Source organism: Ooceraea biroi, chromosome 3, assembly GCF_003672135.1.
Source record: "Ooceraea biroi isolate clonal line C1 chromosome 3, Obir_v5.4, whole genome shotgun sequence".
Taxonomy (NCBI): Eukaryota; Metazoa; Arthropoda; class Insecta; order Hymenoptera; family Formicidae; genus Ooceraea; species Ooceraea biroi.
This window is the reverse complement of record NC_039508.1, coordinates 6,629,971-6,652,543: the sequence shown is the minus strand read 5'-3', so window position 1 is coordinate 6,652,543 and position 22,573 is coordinate 6,629,971. Positions and strand designations below refer to the sequence as shown.

Sequence of the window (22,573 nt, the reverse complement as noted above, 5' to 3'; positions counted from 1 at the left end):
TATAATGATGAAATTATATTTTCACATCTGTCTCGGGAATTATACTCTAATTAAATATCAATATCATTGACGACAGGAAATAATAATCAACTGAATAGTTTTATACTAATCATTTGCAACGTATTCAAATAATCATCAAGCTGTCCGAGCATTTCTTTCATGTTTGCTATCGCGATCGTGCGGGCAGACGCCGCTTTCTCTGTCAATTTTTTATCGGTCACCTCACATTTAACGGAGCGCTTCGCGCTACAACGGTAGCGGTAAATCTCGAGATTAATTTCTTCATTGCTCCCGCATGCGTTTTTTCATCCGTGCAAGAATATTTTTCACTCGTTCTCCAAGCACTCTTTGATGACGGTCGGTAGCGGACTCGCGTTCGTACGGCCGTGCTTTTTCTCGGACCATCATGGGTGGCGAAACGCGCCTGAAAATGTTCGCAGACACACACGCACACACATACGCACGCATTAAACCCGTCCTAATTTTGGCCACGCATCGTACACTTGTTCCGTTCTTCCTTGTCTCGCCAAAGTGCTCGCTCATCTAATTTTACACTCTTGTGTATCCGATAAATCATTTTGTTTGCACGTTACACAGGCACGTGTTAACGCGTCATTTCGTGCTACTTAGCCCCTTGCGATTCAGCGGAGTGTCTCGCGTTAATCGCACTCGGCTGAAATCGCGCTGGCCGGACCCTGGCAGCTCGAGAGTGCGTGCATGCGTGTGCGCTTCGTCGTCGCGCGCTTTATCCGCGCGAACGCATACATGCGTGCACGCACGCGCTTACGCATACGCGCGCACGATAAGACCCAGTCGACACTCCAGAGGCATACTCTACGTCTACGCAGTCGGAGAAGACATGTTGTTTTAGGCCAGGCAAACAAGTGCCTCGTAACCCCCTGCACACACCGTCTTCTCATGGCCGGCCGGCGCGCCGGTGTTTTGTCGTTTCGCTCAAAACGATGCGCGAAATCTTCTCCGAGGCCATTGTCGCGGATATTCTTACTCGCGTGTCCCTAGCACGCTCGCTACCGTCGTGTGCTTGAGAAACCGTTCACCGCAGTCCAAGTTAGACTTTTTTAATTTTTCATTTTCGAGAAGACTTTATTCGTCTTAATGAAAATGAGATAAAAAGAAATCGCTCCGTTACACATATGTGGAGTGATAACAACGTGTTAACACTTCGACTATCCAGCTAATTTCGAGCGTGATAATATTAATCTTGTTTTTTATATTAATATGTATTGTACGAATGATATTTTATTTTTATTTAATATTTCTATAAAAATAATTGATAAAATTATTCTTATTTAAATTATTAAATTCATCTATGAGTGATTTTAATGATGTGGCAGTCTAAGTATTAAACGCGCCGGCCACAAAGATGTATCTTGGCGCATTACGCGATAACAGCACGATTCTCTTGCGTGTAACGCGACGCCGAGATATAATAAAGCGACAAACGATTACGTCACAGGGTACACCGATGCTCCTCGATCGTTTTCTCACGTTGCATGCACATGCTAGGGCGCGGATTGGGAACGGCACACGTATTACGTGTGACTCTTTATCAATTATCGATTGTAATAATAGGCCCGCTGATAAGCAGCCGAAAACTGAGCGCAATCGCGTCGAATACGTGCGCGGAGGGGAATGTCGATGACCGGAGAGTTCTGGCTTGTCCAAGGTGCAGCTTCGTCTTTTCATTTTCTTTTTTCGTGTCGTTACATAAGATCGGGATCGGCGACCTCGCAAGTGGGTGACGAAGTGGACATAATTCGGTCGCATGTATATACACACACGTTGCTCATGTGTTGATGAATGATACGATCGAAATCGAGCGCGTAGTCTTTATTTTTGAGTTTCAGACAAATGTTCTAGCGTTTTAAAGATTATTCTTTCGAGAATCATTAAATAGGTCTCTGATAGTCTCCGCGACAAATTGTACTGAATGATTTTATACGTCCGGGCAAAGTTGACTCATTTCTGATAGATTCGTTTATTACGGTCGCTCTGTGTGACTCGACTCGATAACGTTCCACATGACGAGGTCTGGGAAATGATGTAGGTCGCATAAAATAGAGCGAACGACTGTCGCTTTTATCTGTTGAAGCGAACGCTTCGAGAAACATGAGCGAAAACGGCGAAGTATTCAGTTATGCTCGAAACAGAAGCATTTGTTTCCACGGGTGAGCGACTCTGGAAAATATTGCGAGTAGATACGAGCAGTAAAGAGCACACGTATTGCACGGTATTTATTATTATTCTGCGCGTTACGCTTCTGGAACATTTGATACCTGTGACACTAAGGAGTTCCCAAGCGAGAGCTCTTGAAAATACGAAGCTGACGCTTCGTGTAATAAAAGGTAAAAGTCATTCACGCGAAATGCACTTTTGTTTCGCGCTTTCACTTTGCGCAACTGGTACTCTCGCTATGTTATTAAGAGGATTAGTTGTCCCGTGATGATTGTAATTATTACGTAGATGGACGATACTCGGGATCGCTCAGTCACGCTCAGTCTCGTTTGTCACTTTCGTGCTGCGGCGTGACGTGATACCACGCTCGACGCAACACTCAGATACTAATGTTGCGCTTGACATTTCGATTTACCGACCAGTGTAACGACTGACACACCCGGCTCCGTAATAATGGCTAGTCAGACGCGCGCGGCTTGGCGTGTGCACGCATCGCCATAAGAATCACATGTGGTGTCTCGAGCTATTCCCTCTCGATCCGCGGAAAAAAATTCTAGAGAGAGAGTGGAGAACGGGCATTAATGTCTATCATAAGTGAGACACGAGAGTCTTGCCTCAGGGGAAGCCATAAATCGTGAAACACGTGACAAATTCATCTCGCGCATCGAAAACCGACCGCGACGTCACGAGTGTCTCGGGACATCCTGTACGATCCTCACGTGAATCTGCAGGCGTATCGCGGTTGCATTGTTATGCATGTCGTCGTCGCACACTCGTATCGTTTGGACCGCGCGGCAGGCTAATCGGTCGTTTGTGGGAAAAGGGAGGGCCGGAGGAGGAGGACTAAAGAGAAAACAGGCACGATTGTTGGATACATCCGGCGCGAGCGCGCGACATCGCTCGCTTAATTGTTGATCTTAATTAAGCCGTATCGCGCTAGATTGCAATTAATGCGTGTGGGTGGTGGTGCGCGACATTACGTTCTATCGTTCCCTTCCGCTCCTCGCTCGGCACACTCTTGCCCTTCCTCTTGCCTCGCCGTCCTCCTCGTACTTAGTCACGTAGTGGCAATAAAAACCGCATCGCTTCTTTATGCCACTTTAATTCGCGCTTATGCTCCCGCGCGTAATTGGCACGTTGCTCCGTCTACCACGATGGAATTATTCCTCTCCGCTGATGACCGGTCGTTACTGTCGTTAGCGATCGTCCGATCTCGCGAAACCGTTTGCGCATCGACCGTTCATTACCTTCCTCTCGTGTCCACTTGCACTTACAACGGATTTCGTGCGCGATGCCCTTCGGAAGGCGGAACGGCCGTAATTTTCGCGAACGATTCCCCGCGAGTCTCTCCGCAGGGTCTCACGTACCTTTCGGAAAAGTGGATATTACCGGGCGACGTGGACGATTAAACGGCTGGAGGAACGTAAAATGACATTCCCCAAAATTTTATCTCCACGAGATCTTTTACCTCCGACGTGAAACACGGCCGATAAATAATGCGCGACGTTTTTAATAATTCCTTCCCGTACAGGGATTCTCGATAAAGGGAAAATAAATTATCGGCATTTCGTTTATTTCGGGGATATTTTATAATCGTCTGAAGTGGAGGCACGTTCGCCGAGAGACGCGGCGTAAATTCGCGTCCGCTGTAAAATAACGCCAACCCGGGCAACCGTTCCGCGTTTTATGCGATTACAATTCGACCATCGCGTCAAACGCGTTATACCAAGCTTCTCTCTCTCTTTCTCTCTCTCAGTCTGCCGTAACGCGGGCTTCGCTTCGCTTCCTATCGGATTCGACGGCACTATCCACGCATATTTTACCCGCTTCGGATATTACGATAATGCCGCCGTTCGCATTGGCGGTCGGTCGCCTCGCGCTCGAGTTCGCAAACGGCGCGAATAAATTTAACGCGTCGCGCCGAGCACCCTCATTTCGCTACGCGTACGTGTCGGTCGATGAAATCGGGCGTGTCTCGTCGAGAAGCCGAAGAGCCACCGGACGTCGCGATTTAATCAAACTTTCTCTATTAACCGTTCGATTCGATTCCTGATCTAGTTGTGTGAGCCACGCGTGATCCTCCGAGCGATGTTGGTTGTGGAGAACGCGGTGGCTTCGCGCAAAATTTCATCAACGCTAACAATAGCGCGGCTTTTCATTTTTCACGTCGTTCGACTTTTCTTTTTCATCTATGTGGCACAATGCAAAAGTTTCGACGATATTCTTCACGCGATGGTTGCGTAAGAGAAGATGAACCTTCGATCCTGGCGCTTAACAGCGTGGTTAGGTGAAAAACTTGGTGCTGCTACACGGCAACACCTGTCGTGTGGGAGTGATATACTCGATATGCGATGTGGCACAAGGCCATCCTCCCAATAATTGGCTTCTCGATCGTGGACCTCGCGTAAATCCTCGCAACTGACGTCTCTCTCGCCTCTCGAGTTTCTTTCTGTCGTAACGCCGTGGTTTTATTTTCACAATTATTTCGTGATGCCACTTGTGACTTGTTCTCTTCTTTAGGTATCCGCGATAGTAAAAAAAATATCGTGCAATGACGAAACGAGACAATTAACGCAGGTTCAAGTTGTCTCGACGTTCTCAGGAGAACATCGAGTAAGAATATCGATTAGTTGATTCAACTTTTTATCGGAGGCATTGAACGCCTTCGATGCCGAAGGAAACGGAGTCAACAGCGGTGAAACGTCGCGTGTAATTGGCGCAAAGTGTGATCAAGTGTGTTGAGAATGTTCATAGGTATTCGTAGATCGATATTAAGGAGAGAATATGCTAAAGACTTTTACGTCACTCGGAATAGCCAGGCGGTCTGCCTGGTCTCGATGGTGAGTTTCGGTGGCATCGAAAGAACGCGTAGCTTGATTACGTTTGTATTATTCACGCGACTCTGCCGGGACAGATAATACAAAAGACAATATAAAATTCTCATTTTACGTTGCCCTTCCTCTTTCTCGCGCTTTATTAAATAACGTTTGAGCCACCGTCGAGGAGGATACGCCGCTCGTGTTCAGCTGGAGAATTTTATGAAGCGCTCGCAACTTCATATTTTTATCATCCTTAGCACCGACACGTGAAGTTCCCGATTTACTTGGCGAACGTTCGTGCGCGCGAGAGGCAGCCTCTCGCGTGCAAAGCTCTCTCAGTATATAAAGCACCGTCGCAATTTACGTTCGGGCTCGGGGAGATACCCAGGGCGATCGATAAAATTTTCATTTCATGCGTCCTAAGCGGGTACGTCAGGATCTCCCTCGCTCGCTGCCATCGCTGCTTGCGAAACCGGCCACGCATGATCGGACAATCGAATCGACTTTTAAACAGACGCCGTCGCCCCACCTGTCACACGCGCCGCGCTGTTCCTCGTGTTTCCCTGCTGCTGTCACTCGCCTCTCGCAAATCGCTGGAAAAATACGTTCAACGACACATCTGGTGTCATGTATAGATCCAAGTAGTTGATACGGAGATCGAGCGGTTGATTCTCGGGACGTAACAGCCGTCGTTACTTTCTCGAGAACTTAATCGAGCCTTTAATTGTCACTTTCGATCTCGATTATGTGTCTCGTGGCACTGGAACCGTTTCTTTATTCCTCCCTCTTGCGCGTCCCCGCCGAAACAAACAACATTGCTCATTGTTCAATCCCGCGTTCAATCGGATGTAAATAGCGGCTCAACGCTCGCATTTAGCGCTCAAACGTGGCGGGAATTCGCATTTAATTCGATCGACGTGACGAGAATGCCGAAGATCGCACGCCGTGCCACGTGTGACGGCAATTGACCGAGTCGGCTACGAAATTGGGTCACGTTTTTTGATCGTCCTCCCTGAAAGCGCGTGAAGACACGGAATCCGGGTCGTCGGGGTAGACGCGCGATTTTTAGACGACCGCTTTCATTTTCGTCGACATCTGGCGAGCAACGACGTTGTCTCCTCCTTTGTCTCGAGCTGGAAAACTCGTCGTTCTTCCGAAACGCCGCCACGAGTCGTTCGTAGTAATGAGCCGCGAAGGCGCGCTCGAAACGCGCTTTGGTGCTTTACGACAGGTTCGTTAGTTACCGCGGCATCTAATAATTGGAGCTGACGTACCCTCGAGCGTGGTGCAATTAAGGTTTCCGTGTATTATATGCGGCATTTAGAGAGCAATATATAATGATTACACGCTTTCCTTTCTCTGCCTCTCTCTCTCTCCCGCTCTCCTGATACTTCACTCCTGAATTTTGCGAGATTGCCGCACATTGTCGTCCCGGGAGAAATAATATCTCAACTCGAAAACACAATATTCTTCTGATCAAGCCTGAGCGCGTGTCATCAGCCAGCCACGCTCTGAGCAACGTTTAACGAGGCAACTCTAAACGAGGCAACTAAACTCCTTGTTAAACAAACATTACTCAATTCGTCGGTGGTGCCATAGCAAGGGGGGAGATCATCAATATGAGAGAGAAACCTGCATGGGGAGTTCTCAAGGAACGAGGAACAAGGGGGGGGATAAGGCCAGGCTCCGCATGGACCCGAGTTTGGTGTTACGACCGGTAACTCGTGTGAAATTTCGCAAATAACTCCGGACGTATCGTCTGGGGAACAACTTCGTTAGCTGTCGAAACAGTGGGCGAAGGGCTTGCAACTCTTGCCGGCTAACCGATGGCTTCCCATATAACGGGCGTCGCGTTCAGAGTGTCAATTACCAGGCAACAAAGCGTACCGTGGATAAATCGCGAAGCTAATAGCCCCTTTGTTCACCGGGATCTGAAGCGCACCGTCACGCGAATCTCGATGATAAAATAAACCGGCACACGGGCTCGGCACGTTTTATCACGCTTAACGAAGTCACTCGCCGCCTATTGAATTGCGATCGACCGCGCGACATAGTCTGGAGAAACGTCTCGAAAGACGACTCGTTGACCCGCGATCTCGAATAATACAATAGTCATTGCTGCTCCTAACGCTCGTAGAACACGGCAAATGACGCGAGCACCGTGAATGAAAATGCTGGTCTCTCGTTGAAACCGCGACGTGATAAAATACCGACGTCTATACTTAGACTTTAGCGGCTCACTTGAAAGTCTAGTCCGTAGATAAGACCGCAGATAGCGAGTATAACGCTTTCTTTAAGCTTTATTAACAATCCTTTTCGCTCCCCGAAGCTTTTCCTGTAATCCTACAATCGTGAAAAGTGATTAACGAGTGATCGTTAATGCTAATGACTCGTTAAGGGACTGCCAAATGAATGAACACGTAACTAAACACGCAATTAAATAAATAAATCAGTAGCACATAAATAAATAAATGTTAATTACTTGGCGACGTTTTGCGGGTTATCCACGAGCATGCCGCGAAAGATAATCGACATGTGGCGTGACCAAGTTGATTAGAAAAGCGTATTGTAGTATCGTGAGTCACACACGTGCGACAATACGCCCATTCGACGACAACGTATCTGGCTAGATTGTTATTTTGCTTTGTTTTGTTCATCTACGTTGCAACGTCACATCTCCCGATAGATAATTACTACCTGTCACTGATGTCGTTAAGTAATTCTTCAACGTGGCTATTTCGTCGCTATATAAGCGTACAAGCCGTTACGACGATCGTTGCATATTTGCATGACATGTCGATAATAAAATCGCGTTTGGCTGTGTAATGAGCAGCCTCATGCATGATTCCTGGATCATGCAGGATAATAAATAAAATTATGGCAATATTGCACGTGTGTGAGTGAGAATGTTGAGGAAGGACGTATAGCGATATGAAACGCTCCAAAATTCAGTTAATGGTTCACTCGTGACACTGTTATGAACTAATGTTGTATTGTCGTCAAATTTGTATGCAGAGCGTTTCGCAAGATTTACATCAAGTTGCCGTGTAGTCGTCTGGATCGTGTCGCACACATTTCGGCGCGTTAATTGAAAGGCGCGAGCAGAGACAGTGTGAAAGAAGTACGAAATATTGAAGTAGCTTTCGCTCGAAATATTTAAAATATGAATTACCAGACGTCGTTTCTGCTTGCGATTGTAGACGTGCGTGTCTGACACGCTGCATCGCGTGTTCTGCATCTTGCGGCGATCAAGCCGAAATGCTAAACTCACGGTAAATTAGCGCGCGAATAAAAAGGCATACGTAAATTTAGCGAGGCGATTGGCACGGTCCCGTGTTTTTGTGCAAATAGGTAGCGGCGCGTCACTCACGCTCTTAGATGTCCAAAGTGTGACAAACGTACGATCGCGCGGAGGACGGTGTTTATTCGCGCGATCTCGCGATAAATGTCGGGGATGTGTGACGTGAGATTGCACGCGCGCCGCATTTTTCCGTGGCCACACGTACGCTCCGCAAATCGCGCCCACACGAAATCGCGAAACGGCGTCTATTAACGTCGCTTGAGCCTCCTGTTTGCGCGGCGCGGCCGCGAGATTCCGTCCAAAATGCATTCGCCGCGCCGGCAGCGTGGCTCGTAATGTGTTGTCGTCGTCGTCTCCCTCTCGAGCGTCGCCAATTGGACCGCCTCAATTATAGAATGTCGCGTGCACAGCATCTATAATTCAAGATTCGTCGAGAGTGAGACTCGCGTCGAAGCTCGCGTCGGCTACCGTTAACATTATCGAATGTCCACGTATGCATACGAACTTTTTAGCATGATTCCATTTTCGACGAGATGAGAATTCCAGCTCGTAGCGTAGAGTTTCCAATTTGTGGCGTTATTATCCCATGTGTGCGATTTTCATCCCCAGTCACTGCGACATTTCACGTACTTTTTCATACAAATTGCACGCTTGGCACTTGAATTATCATCGCCATATGAACTTTTGTCGGAAAAATGGCGTGGAGTTATAAAGAAATTTTATCTCCGACAAAACAGTGTATTATATATGTTATCCTTTCATCTTGAAAGATGGAATCATCTGAAAGGTCGTCTTATCTGTACGTATAAAATATTAGTCATCAATGCTCCATAATTTCGTCAATTTTGTGTAACGGTTCCTTTCGTAAAAATTGATTTACAAACCGAACGTAGTTTTCGTCTCTTCTTGCACAAGGTTCCTCTCGTGTCCTTGCAATCTTTTTATAACTTCAACTTTGGAACTTCACTTTCTCTATACATGTGCGATACGAGCGATAACTTTGGTAGTTCTCAAATATGAGCGTTTCGAAGTCCTCGCTCGACGGATTTCCGTCCTTTTGCACCGGCGGTTACGAGAATGGTATCGCCGTTTCCTTTGTCGCGACGAAAATTTTTAGGCACGATGCTATCGCGATATTTTTTCGTACCGCATGTCCTTACTATGTCGCATACATAATTTACGCGGCTTTGTTCTAGTAATTGTTGTCGTGACTGACAATGAACAATAGCGTTTAATGTATCATTATGGAAAGAAATATTCGTCCATCGTGCATTGTGGCCGGGGGAGAGACGCGGGGCGTCGCTTTCCAGTACGTTCGTTATGAAATATGGATATCATAATAACGATGTACGATGAAGGGAGACCGGTGCTGTCTTACATATCACATATTCGTCGCCAGTTTATTATCTGTTGACTACCTTGCGTTGCGTCGAGATGCAACGAATCGGGCGTAAAACCGATTGTACTAGCGGTAAAAAGCACGCGGGGATTTTCGATTGCATCACAGGATTGTTGTCTTGCACGAACAATTGCACGTGCCTGAACAGAGAACCATATGATATCTCCTACGTGGCAAGTTCCTTCAATATATTCTCTCTCTCTCTCTTTCTCTCTGCGTGAAAGGAGATTTGAAAATTTCTCGGTCTCTATTCACATAACAACCTGGACCACAATCGTGGCACGATTCGACGTTGCATTGTGACTCGTTGACGTTTTCATCCTCGATATTGCGAATGTCCGGCACATCCGATTGTCCCAGTCACGTACGGGAAAAACACGATCGTCCCATTTCACGTGGAAATCATACGGTCAGAACGATCGCTTGTAGAACGCGACGTGCGATTTCTCCTTCCTAGAAGGTTGCGAGGGGACGAGGGTTGAGGGTGTCTGGGCGATGCTCGCCACCAAGTCTCAGCCAGTCTCGGGCTGCTCGCCAGGAGTCCTCGCCAAAAGAAAAAGGGTTCTTCTCGGAAGAAGTGGAGAAGAAGGCTGCCTGCCGCGCTGGCTGCGCTTCTCGAGGGCTTTACCGGGGCGAAAGAACTGCTTGCCAAATCGCATGTATGAGTTAATTGAGTAACACTCGGCTACGTGTAGGATGTAGCTGGCTATTTTCGCGAGAGCGGCTCCCTTTCCCTCGAACACCGTCGCCGTCGTCATCTAACGTTTCTTTTATTATATTTTATTATATTTATATTACTCGTTTCTTGATATACTCGTGTTGATCATCCGTTAGGAAGCTGCGTGAAGATCATTTCTGCAGAAGATCCGTAGCCCCGAAGATTGAACCCAGCGGAATTATACCGGTCTCAATCGCCGTGCCATCGTCGGATTACCGTGTCGGGAAATTGCGAGGAAATACACGGAAACAATCGTTGCGGCTTACGTTCGCGCGAGTTGCTTCATTAATGGAACCGTTAGATCGAGATAAAACGATATTTTCGCGGAATCGCTGCAGCAGGTTCGCATGATGGATACTACTGCACGGATACTCGGCTTGGCGAATAAAAAGTATGCTGCGGGACACTAGGACGATGTCGAAAACAACTTAACTACTTGTTTCGTGTCACGTCCAGCGTTTAACGGTTAACGACTATCATCGATCGCTGATGGGACGTATCGCGAATTGTTGTTCGCGTTTTTTTACGCTCTTATCAGCGTAACTCGGAGAATTATCATCTCGAATAGGCGGATGTTTACGCGGTATAAAATGATGAATGTTAGATAATCGCCGGTATTAATATTAATTTCAAGCATTTGTATGCATCTCTTGCGAGGCATAGGCAGCCAATAAAACGTGTCGGCAAGAACATACTTCTTGATAAACATTATCCGAGCGGATGATTCATGATCGCCGATTAATTCCTCGGACACGAGGATTTCTCTTGAAGATCTCTCTCTCTCTCTCTCTCTCTCTCTCTTCCTTCCTCGTCTTCGGGTAGGGCATCCACGAGGAGCGACTCCGAGTTCGGAAAGTATCGAGTGAATTTTCTCGAGTGCTCGCACTGCTCTCTCGATCCCAGACTGCCACGCCGGCTAACTGACACCGAGTAATTTGTTATTTCCGCCGACGCGTTGGACCGGGCCTCTCTCGGCAACGAATGCTCAACGTCGTTTAATAATAGATCGGCCGCCTCGAGAACCGGCTCGCTTAACAAGTCTTTCGGTTATTGAATGCCTTTTTATCTGCCTAAAACGGCGAGTCGTTGCCACCGTGATGCCGCGATAAATTCGCAGGGAAATCGCTTTCGCGTTGAAAATAAATTCAAGTTTTAATTCAACAAATTTGGACAAATATTGGAGCGCGATTATTGAGGCAGCATCGCAATGAAAAATACAAGAAAAAGATACGACAAAATTTGCTAATATGCAAAAGCTGCTAGTCTCCTGCGCACCACGCAAAGGAATTAGAATTATGAATTGTCGTTGCACATAAATTTGCAATGATTTACATACATATACATACGTGCGTAGGTATATCGTAATTCGTATCATACGCGCGGAGATCCGATCGCATATCAACACGAGTAATAATAAAAGTTCTATGGGGCGATGAGGTGAGCAATCTATCGAGAGGATTTCTTATTTCAAGTTTTATGTTTATTTACATGAACTGGAGAGAGGTGGTCGATTTCTTCATTTATTTATAACTCTATGTATTTTACATCGTTTAACAAGTCATTCTGACGTAGAAATCTTGCGGAATCGCTCAAACTTTGACGTTTGACATAGATATAGAACAATTTTATTATTACTGATCAAGTAAACTCTTTTTATAATAATAATTATATAGTTTCTTATCATGACATACGTATTAAATCGTTTTTCAATCAGTATAATTATTATGAAGTAAGCTCTTTATAATAAAACGGAGCCCGATAACGATCAGCCAAAGACGCGCGATTCGAGTCGTCGATTAATTGATAATCCTTGCGAGAGTGATTTATTTTATCGATGATTTATTTTATTATATACGTACTATTAGCTATTCTTGTATATAATCCATTTATTCCTTGTTGACGATGACAGAAAGCGTATGTTAATATGTCTGACATTTTATCATTGTAATCCACTTAAGAAGGATAACGATTCGTGAATGATTTAAGTGCTGTACAGCTAAAACGTTAGGGGTGCGATTCGTCGTCACGTACACTAATGTTCCGCTATTACCCACGACAAGTTTTTCCACATCAAGTGTAACGGGTGACGCGTAACGTCACGTGTTCCGCTAGCGTCTTCTCGTACGCATCCGGTGAAGTATTGTTTAATATTCATTCCAAGGCGAAAGCGCTGGCGCCAAAGTGAAAAGTCTTTCGCGGTTCGTGCGTGTGTGAGCGGCCGTGTGCGTGACCACAGGTTAGCGACCTATTACAAGGTTGACCACATCATGAACGGAACAAATCGTGCCTGCATTTGTGTATACTCGTGTCATAACTACTTACTTTCAATTCGCTCGCGTGACAGTAGCATAAGCTGCGTTTTGTGCACCGCGATAGTGTCAGCTGACGGCTCCACAACGATATTCATTATCGTTCTATTTTGATGTTCATCGATGCGGACATGATTGACACTGAGGGGTTGTCAGTATGAAAATTGACGAGCCGGCTTCTTGGAAATATTTTTCATGTTACCAACAAACATCGATAACGCGCGCGGGCGATGTATTGATGCGGCAATTATACTGAAGATGATTAAAAGGCTGAATACAATGTGGCTTCTGGAATAAGCTCCTTATCGATCGTTAAGAAATTGCGAGACTGTTAAGAGACGGAATTATTTTCTTCCTTCCGAATTCTGTTACGTGCATATTTCAAATCAAGATTCGATGTCTAGGATCAAGAGAATAATCTTTTCGTTAAATCGCCGAGGTTCTCGGTTTCGGAAATCTTCATCGAAAATTCATCGCGTGTAGGTATTTTTGCACGCGCGTGGAATAATGCGGAAGAGGTAGCATCTCGCAGGAACAATCAGTGGTGAGTGCAATCCGTATCCGCGTGAAATGATCTCACGGCATGCGAGACAAAGAATTTCGAATCCGAACTTCGGAAACAAACGGATTACCACGTGGAATGCATTGCCATTTCGAAGTGCGAGCACGTATGGTAGTTCATGATACGCGCCACGTGACGAACGATTGTTTAGTCATACATTTGATTCGAATGCATTTGCTACGATCGTGAATGCGATCCTGTTGTAATGGCGATCAATGATCGTAGAACTCTTGCGGCGAAAAACTGATCACCGATCACGTCGGACAGGCGGAATATTTATATATAATGGACGAACCGATTACAATATCAAGCGAGAAAACCGGTAAACAGGAACTATAAATATTAACAAACGTGTCGAGTAAATTGCATCGTGCGCTAAAACGTGACTCGAAAAAGTCACGTTACGCTCGCTTGTTTTCTAACGATGAATTATTCCGCGTCGACCGGGAATGCATAAACGCTCGCGTTTATTTACGTTCGCGCCAATAAATTCTAATCGATCCGAAAAAAAACCCGGAAGCGTGCGCGAAATTCCTCATAAAAATCAGCGGTGTTTGGTTAATGGCGCTTCATTCGAAATGTCGCGTAACTGGCTGCATAATGAGAAAGAACTTCTGTTGGTAATTATTTTTTTCTTTTTTTCTTACGACGCACGTCAGTTATGTGTTCTCAGGTAGCAGGTTTCTGCGGTACCCTTTTACCGCACCTTCGCATGCGCCTCACGTAATAATTCTGTATCGGTATTACTGTTTACTTTAGTGGTCGATTAAGAGAGCAATCACACGTTGCAGAATGTAACGCACGATCATTAAGCGCGATACTTTAATGCGGCGTGCACAGAACTATAATTTATGCCGATATCCATCTAACGTTCCGTGTCTCCTGTGTCACGCGTACAGAGGCGCGAGATGATGCGTCTATCAGTAGCAAGTTCGAGATGAACAGTCGTTGTCGACGTCATCGTCGGCGACTGATATAGGTAACGTAAACACCTGATTGCGAGAGTCGTTATTCTGGATGATTCGGAAATCTAGTTTTCCTTCTTTCTCTATTTTGGCACGTGATGCATAAATGATTACGCAAGTGATACCGCACTCGTCGTAGCGACTCTTGCGATCCAAATGGTACAAACTGCGAAATAAGTGCGGTGAAGCATCACGTTTCTACGAGGTGTTTGGGTAAAAATGCGATCTCCCGCACTTTCTAACGCTGAAAATCTATCGCGCGTGGTCGGAGTACGAATAACGGATCCAGCCAAATAGAGGTGTCTGAGCTGACCAATTACTAAACGGATACTAACAAATCTTTCTATCTAAAAAAATACGACTCAAGCGAGATTCGAGAATTTATCTCCACGATTCCGTGGAGCAAGCATGTGAATAGTATCGAAAATTTACATATAACGTTTCTCTAAAAATATCGACATTCGTTGTCCTAAAAAAATAATGCTTGTAATCAATTCGACTCTTTTTTTTTCTCTTTCGCGTTTTTGAACGTTTTATCATCTATCTTTTTAAATTTTGAATTGCGCTGTACGGAATAACATATTTTAATGTGCAATCTGAGTTTTATGCACATATAAGTTATAATCTATTGCATCATTCAACGTTATGTCTTCTGTGCTGTTATTTATGGCAACGTGCGTTTTGATTGTTGCAGACGCATATGCTGTTGATGGATGCTTTCTTACAGAACAACAGGCTGGATCATGTCTCGAGGATAATGGCCTCGCATCCATCGTATCTGGAACATTTTCTCCGGACCCAGCATTTCATTCTGCGTGGTGATGGACCACTTCCTTATGACTACAGACATTTTATTGCCATTATGGTGAGTACTCGCTCTCATTTTTGTCATTTACAAAACGTTTTGCAAGCTGCTGCTGTCGCTGCATTCTCGGTGTACCTTTAAATAATTTTCGGCATTCCATTAATTGATTTTTAAACACAATTCTGCGCGAATCTTATACGTTTCAGTCATGCTTAATTGAATTAACAACTTTCAAAGTAATAATTTCTTTGACTGTTTTGTGCGATTATTGGAAATCATGCATCAGTGTTAATTTAAAATTACATCTCATTTGTCAGAAATTCTATTTTGTTGGCTTATAAAGTCTCAGGTAAAACGTATTTTTACATATTCCCGAACATTTTTGTTTTTCAAGATGCTTTCTTGGAAAATATTCGATTTAATTGAAACGTAATTTATCGTATGTGTGGAGACTCGTTATTTTCTCAAAGCTGAGCTTTCTTCGCTGCGATGATGATGCGTCTGCGTCTTTCCTTTGAGATTCCCCGATCACCCCTCGATGAACGCCAACAGGTCACTAGGTCAAAGGTTATCGCAAATCGAGTAAATGCAACGCGTGCGCGTTTCGTAACGCCACGCGCGTTCTAGTAGAAAGGAGTTGGCACTTGTGAAAAATAATACTGTTCTTTTACGATCTTCAGCACTCGATGATCCGCGTACTCGTTTACATTACTTTCAACTATTTTTGTATCGACGTGCATGCCGTTTGTTATATAAAATTACATAATCTTATCGCTCGCACGTACATGAAAAACCTTGCATGTACAAGAGCCGTATTGAAGATGACGCACGTGTTCTTCATAATTATAATCGATACACGAGATACATAAAAATTTCAGTGATAGCTCGCTGGCAAAACAACAAAGATCCTAATTCCATTAGGCAATTGTTTTTATTTCTCACCGACAATTCGATTCTCAAATGATGGAACGAGTTTAATTTTATTGCGTAAGCATTTTATGAAACACAAGTAATACTTGGGTGAATGTGCGATCGATCAATCGAAGGCCTGCGTGCGAGGGACAAGCCCACATTTTTTAATAAATAAATCATTTAATGTTGAGTGCACATAGATTCGTGCAAAAAAACAGGCTGGTGCAAACAACACTTTCAGAAAAGATAAAATAGACTCGATTATATTCTGTAAAAACTGTTTAAAATTCGTGGCGTGCTTCATTATGAAAATGAATTCACTTGCATCTTGGAAATATAGCACACCGATGCGTGATATCTTTAATCATTCATTAGAGCATCGAACGTTTCGTGGAATTCCACAACATCGCGGACGATTAATTCAGTATCTCTCTTGGCTTTTCCGCGATAAAAAATAAACTTGCTTGTTTCTCGCAATCAGCCTGCAATTGAATTTGAGGCGAGTTTATTAAATCTTTTTTTTTGGTTTATTTTCTCTCTTTGCAAAATTAAGACGGCTTGTCAAAGGACCGGTTTCTGTCGATATAAAAGTCTTACTTCTTCTCTGGAGGCAAGCTCGGATTAGCCAATGCGGTAATTGGCGATTGAATATATTTCCGTGGATGTATGTAAAGTATAAAGCCAGTCAGAACTCCGGTGTTGTTAGACGCTCGATGTAAAGCGCGAGAAAACAGGTATGCAGATTCTGCAAACTGGTTTACTCTGAATTGTCGAGTTAGCGGCTGCTTGACGAGCATTCACGGCTGCAGCTGACTTTGTTTATTGCAAAATCGCAGACTGCGCACCGCAAAACCCTACGGAATATCGAGGTTACAGCTTCCGCATTTGAATGCGATATGCGATCGGAAATCACGAATCATTTTGCCAGCTCGGTCCCGTAACTCGGCTAACTGTTCCTGCGATTCTTGCATCTTTATTCATTTCTCTAATCACATCAATACTCGAAAATTCTATCCAAACATCCGAGTAAGAGAGTCATGTTCAATCAAAGTTTCATTGAAATAAGATTGGCACACCTTCCGTCAATCTCGGGATACAATCGTCCGGTTACCACGATAATTGTTATCGGTTATCATGATATAATTCGGGAGACGCACCTGCAGACTGGCGTGATAGACGAAATATCGCGCCGTGGCGCGTACGATCGATCGAAAAACACTTTATCTCGAGAAACTCGGTAGAGGGAGAGGACAGGCGAGGTTGAATTGTTAGTCGGTACAGGCGGATGAACGCGATAAAACGATAAGGTATCTGAAAAACAGCTTTCTTGCCGGTAAACATCTCGCGCTGGGTGCACGGGAGGTTTCGCCTCTTCGGAGCCAGACTCGCGATTGATTCAGATAGTTCCTGGGATGTATGTGTCACTGGGAGAATCGATCGCGTCGTGTCATCGCACAAAAATTCGCAGACTCCATAAAATCGCGGTGAAACAAGACGAGCACGAAGTCGCGCTCGTCCAGGAGACACTTATACATGAAAGTTGGAGCGTGCAGCAGCGAAATGTTTTGCAGTCTCTCGTCTCTCGTATCTATTCTTGCTCCGATACCGCTCGGAATTACACTTTGCTAATTATCGCCCGAATGAGATATCAGGTATCGCGCGGCAATGGCACTCCACATAAATGAAAGGTAATATACTGGACTGCCTTCGAAGATAAGCATCATTCGCTATCGCGAACCGGCCTGTCTCGAACGTATTGCTAGCTTACGTGGCTGTAAACTTGGGTGGCTGCTGATTTTCGTTATCAACGCGATTATAATAGGTATCGCGAATGCCCCCGCTTGCATCCACTGTGATATCGGCTTTCTCCGGGAAGAACACGCGTGCCGTAGGAAAACAGATTGCGGCTGCAGATTGCGGGTGAATTTGGTGAAGCGGGATGTGAAGCGATACATCCTCGCATGACGAAATGCCCCAGCGGATTTATCGTTATCGGTACGTCCGTAATTTCGGAGCATGTTTGCCATCGGTTATCGGGCGCGATTACCGAAGGTGTTTTCCTAGGCTCTTCCAGCCTCGAGGAAGAAAAATTAGAACGTGTTTTTCGCCGCGATGTCCCGATTACGTTTACGGGCATGGTTCACCATGTCGAATATCGGTATCACTGTCCATCTGAGACGCCTGCACGTATATTATCTCGCGTACGAGCGATCCGTCCATCGCACGATTGTTGTGCATATACATATTGTTTTCTCGGTGGCGCGATAATATACTATTTTCGGTGCGTTATCGTCTTCCCAAATTTGCGCGCGATAATTCTTGCCGACGATGAAAAACAAAAATTGGTATCGTCAACCGGTAAATTCCGCGAGAAAACATACGAGGTACACTTTGCCAGTAATTGTACGTTAATCTCTGATATAACCGTCATGCGAATCGATAACGTATAGAACTCTCATAATGGACGAATTCGGGATAGATCTCATCTGGATGCTGATTGATCAAACGCAAGATAAGATAGATGAGTATTTTAATTTTCACTGAATTTCGGTGTGCAGCTCGTCGATTTACTACTAAATCGCTACCTGCGTTCAGACTAACTAATTAATTCGTCAAATAATTGAGAGAATCGATTTTAATACTCGTTTTCTATGGAAGTCTCAGAGGATTCCTTCAGAGACTAAGATATGTATATTCGCGAACGCTTCTTATCGCTTATCGTGACTCTTGATCGATCGATTTGCAGTTTTCATTGTAAACATGTGTCTTGTTTGCGTTTGTTGTATCGTCGTACTCTCTCTCTCTCTCTCTCTTTTTCTTTATCCATTTTCCACCTCATCTCGCTTTTTCCATTCTCGTTCGCTCTTCGGTCTCTTTACCATGATATTACCATGTCCCGTCATGATGATCGATCGGTCTTGCTCAGGATCGCGCGCTGCACCCGCCCGCGCAAAATGACGAGTCAGGGGTGTTAAACTGGCGCGTTTCATGCCCGCGGGCTTTGCGACGTTACTCACGCGGAAATAGATAGATCACCCCCCGAGTTCGCGCCAGGTAATTTAACACTCAAATAGTCGCGCCTATAAAAAGACCAGATTCAATTTTCGAAAGTGGGTTTTTTGGAGAAAAACTTCTTTGCGAGGAGACTAACCGCACCACCGGTTAAATTTTTCATTATTCGGGCATTTTCTTTTTTTATATCAGCCGTGTAATATAGATATATTTGCATGGCATTGAAATCACGGGGTTATCAGCGCGTATTTAAACCGCTCAGTATCCAGCATTACTTTTTACATTTATTATTCAGCGTTTGTTTCGCTTGTCTGTCTCAATTGACCATTGAGACCGACCATTGAAGGACGAACTTGATCGACACGAATGGCATTTGATACAAAAGAATCCAGTTTAAAACATTTTTTTAATATCAAATGTCGAATTCACGCGTTAAACCTACTTCATCTATAATTAATTTAAAATCTAATTTTCTCTGTGAATTTTACACGTGCGTGATCGGCTTTTTGTTATTTTCTATTATTAAAGCAACGACGCGAAACCCGTGGAAACTCGAGCGATTCGTTAAACACCTCGCTATAGGGGTGGCAGGTGTTTAGGCAGAGTGCATATCCGCATGCATGAAACGATGTGTGTGTGTCGGTTCAACACGTGCTGGAAATCACCATTGCGCGCGCGATAACGCGCTTGATAACGTGCGATATTGCCCATCCGCGACCTCGCGCAATTTTGCGCTCCGATGCATCATCACCTCGCTGTCAATTCGCCTGTCGCTCCGTCGAAATTTGTTATTGAAAAACGTGCGCGCGCCGGGCGTCCTCGCTCCCTTCGGGACCGAGGCAATATAACTCGTCGAGTTGACGCTCGTCCTCGGAAATTTGCGGGACGGCAAATCTACCGTTTATCGCATGCATGTAGACGAACGGCGCTACATACGCGTCAATGGCAATAATGCACGTTGCGGCAGCCCGGCAGCATTCAGTACGCGAATAGAAATTCCTCGCGGGGCAAAATTGCTCTCGGTTCGATCTGATCGTTTCGTTCCCGCACTTATTTCCCTGCGGGCAGTATCTTATTGGCGGGCATTATTTGCAAGCTAATTTCGCAGGTCTGTATATATCTGCTTATTGTGATGTACGGCCCGAGGTGAGCGCGCGACGATAATCGAGATTGCGAGGCTTCACCGTCGAAGCTTAACGGCGACCATAAATTAGTTGATTTATTACGCGGTCAGAGCGGGGTGATCAGCGCGCGAGTTCCCGTCCCTTCACCTTAAATCGTGGTTTATTTGATCAATTAGCGGAATCTGTCGAGGACCGCCGGTCTTCGCTCGATGGGCGCTCTGAGATTTTTCAACCCCCTTTTTTTTACGATGCGTGATTCCCGCGTGTAATGAATTATGATCTTGAAACACACGAGAGAGAAAAAGAGAGAGAGAGAGAGAGAGAGAGAGAGAGAGATGGCTTGGTTGCATTATCGTTATATCGGGAATGAGAAAAAATATTTTCTGAGAAAGTGGCGCCGAGCGAGCGTCGCGCACGAAGCGAGGGATAAATTGGCGAGAACAGGTTTGCTGATCCATCTTGGTGTGATTTCAGGCCGCGGGTAGGCACCAATGTAGCTACCTTATAAACCTGCAGAAGGGAGAGTTCCTTGTTCAGGGCGGTGACCCCTCGTGGCTTCAAGGCCTCAGATCGATCCCAGGGAAGCTGCAAGATCTCTATGAGATCAACAAGATCCTAGCCCATAGACCGTGGCTCCTGAATAAGATGCACATAGAGGTAAGCGGTTGGTTGATTTCGAGCTCGGCTATTCGTGAATCGAGTTGCTAGCTTGTGATATTTTCAGAGATGGTAATCGATATGACGTGCCTTGTCTTGACTTTCAGAAATTGACCAAGGGAGACGATAATTGGTCCTTAGCCGAGGTCGTCCACGCGATAGTCTTGCTAGCTCACTTCCACTCATTGTCGTCTTTCATATTTTCTTGCGGAATTCACGAGGAACTGGATTACCTAAGTGGCCACCGCTACGTGCAGAACATCCAAGAGAATAGTAAGGCCGTACCGCCCGCCAATATGATTTCCAGCAGTCCCAAGAAGATTCCCAATGGCGAAAACAGATTTGGTACGTGTCGCCAGAAATAAAATAAAAATAATGGCAACCAGCAACGAGGAATAAATTGATTACATTTGTAAATCAGGCACACATTCATTCTACTTTTATTTTGCTTTACAAATGCACGTTACATTACCTATTATTGTTTGAATGTTTCGAACAATTCTGTTAATATCAGTCTGTCTCTGTTCACGCAGATGTTCCACCGTCGCCACCGTCCTCGCCCAGCATAGTCGGTGATCAGGAGGTCGGAGTGGAGACTCTGATGGAGCGTATGAAGCGCCTCTCGGAAAAATCCGAGTCCTATCAGATCACACAGGAGGAGCTGTCCAAGAGATTCGAGACTGTCGAGACGCAATCGGCCGAGCTGGCAGCGGCGCCGCAGAGGAGCAGCTCGTTCCTCAACTCGGATATCGGCTTGTTCATCGAAGATCCTACATTCATCTATGAAGATTTTGCAAAGGTGAGCAGTAAAAAGAAAATGCAGGTAAGCTTGTATCAGATGGGATACATCACTGGTGTACTTGTTGGAATAATGTATCCCATAACGTCAACGATCCCGGTATCAGCGAGGACTCGCGTCGTCGCGAGTTCGCGTGCACTCTTGTTCTCACATTAGTAGGCGTAATGGATTAGATGCCGAAAGGGTATTCCAAGGTAGCGCGCGCACGGTTGATCCATGAATATTTAAGCCGGCTGCTTACTTGCGTCTCGTCCGCGCTTACCGCGTCGCTCGCGTAACAACTACTATAAATATTTACGACACGCGACCTGAGCTCGCAGCTGCGAGGGCGGGGCGGTTGGCGATTACGCCACGCGTTAACAAATGTGCGGGGGAACAAAAATATTGCTCCGCCCGAGAGAAGTCAAATCGTCATTTCGTCAATTTTGTTATTGTTCTCGGCGCGGAATCTCCTTCTCTTCCTCGACGAGGAAGACAACACTTCTCTTCTAATGCCACTTTCTTTGTTTCCCTTTAGCGCGGTCAGCTGAACGACATACCGACCTTCCGCGTCCAGGATTACTCTTGGGACGATCACGGTTACTCCCTGGTGAATCGTCTGTACGGCGATGTTGGCAATCTCCTGGACGACAAGTTTAAGACTGCATACAATCTGACGTATTACACGATGGGCACGCACAGCAAGGTCGACACGTCGCGCTTCCGGCGGGCAATTTGGAACTATATACAGTGCATGTTCGGCATCAGGCACGACGATTATGATTACAACGAGGTGAATCAATTGCTCGAGCGTAGCCTCAAGACCTTCATCAAAAGCGCCGTCTGTTATCCGGAGCGCGTTACCAAGAGGGATTACGAGCGCGTAATGAGGGAGTTTAAGCACAGCGAGAAGGTACGTGGAAGATATCTCTCAATATCAGATCTTTAATTCCATCTGTAATTTAAATGAATAATGAAATGTAAAAGGACATTTGTAAATTTTCTTCCGTTCGGAC

General features: G+C 45.3%; 1 protein-coding gene across 2 annotated transcripts in view; it reads left to right on the top strand.

Annotated features, from left to right (window-relative positions):
• LOC105275432 (sestrin homolog) overlaps window positions 1–22,573 on the top strand; it is a 178,977-nt gene that overhangs the window by 149,553 nt on the left and 6,851 nt on the right. For both annotated transcript variants that reach the window (XM_011332248.3, XM_011332249.3), the window contains 5 exons: window positions 14,964–15,134; window positions 20,597–20,779; window positions 20,887–21,124; window positions 21,313–21,578; window positions 22,096–22,470. In XM_011332248.3, the coding sequence (XP_011330550.1) occupies window positions 14,964–15,134; window positions 20,597–20,779; window positions 20,887–21,124; window positions 21,313–21,578; window positions 22,096–22,470 (1,233 nt within the window). The remainder of the gene's footprint in view (window positions 1–14,963; window positions 15,135–20,596; window positions 20,780–20,886; window positions 21,125–21,312; window positions 21,579–22,095; window positions 22,471–22,573) is intronic.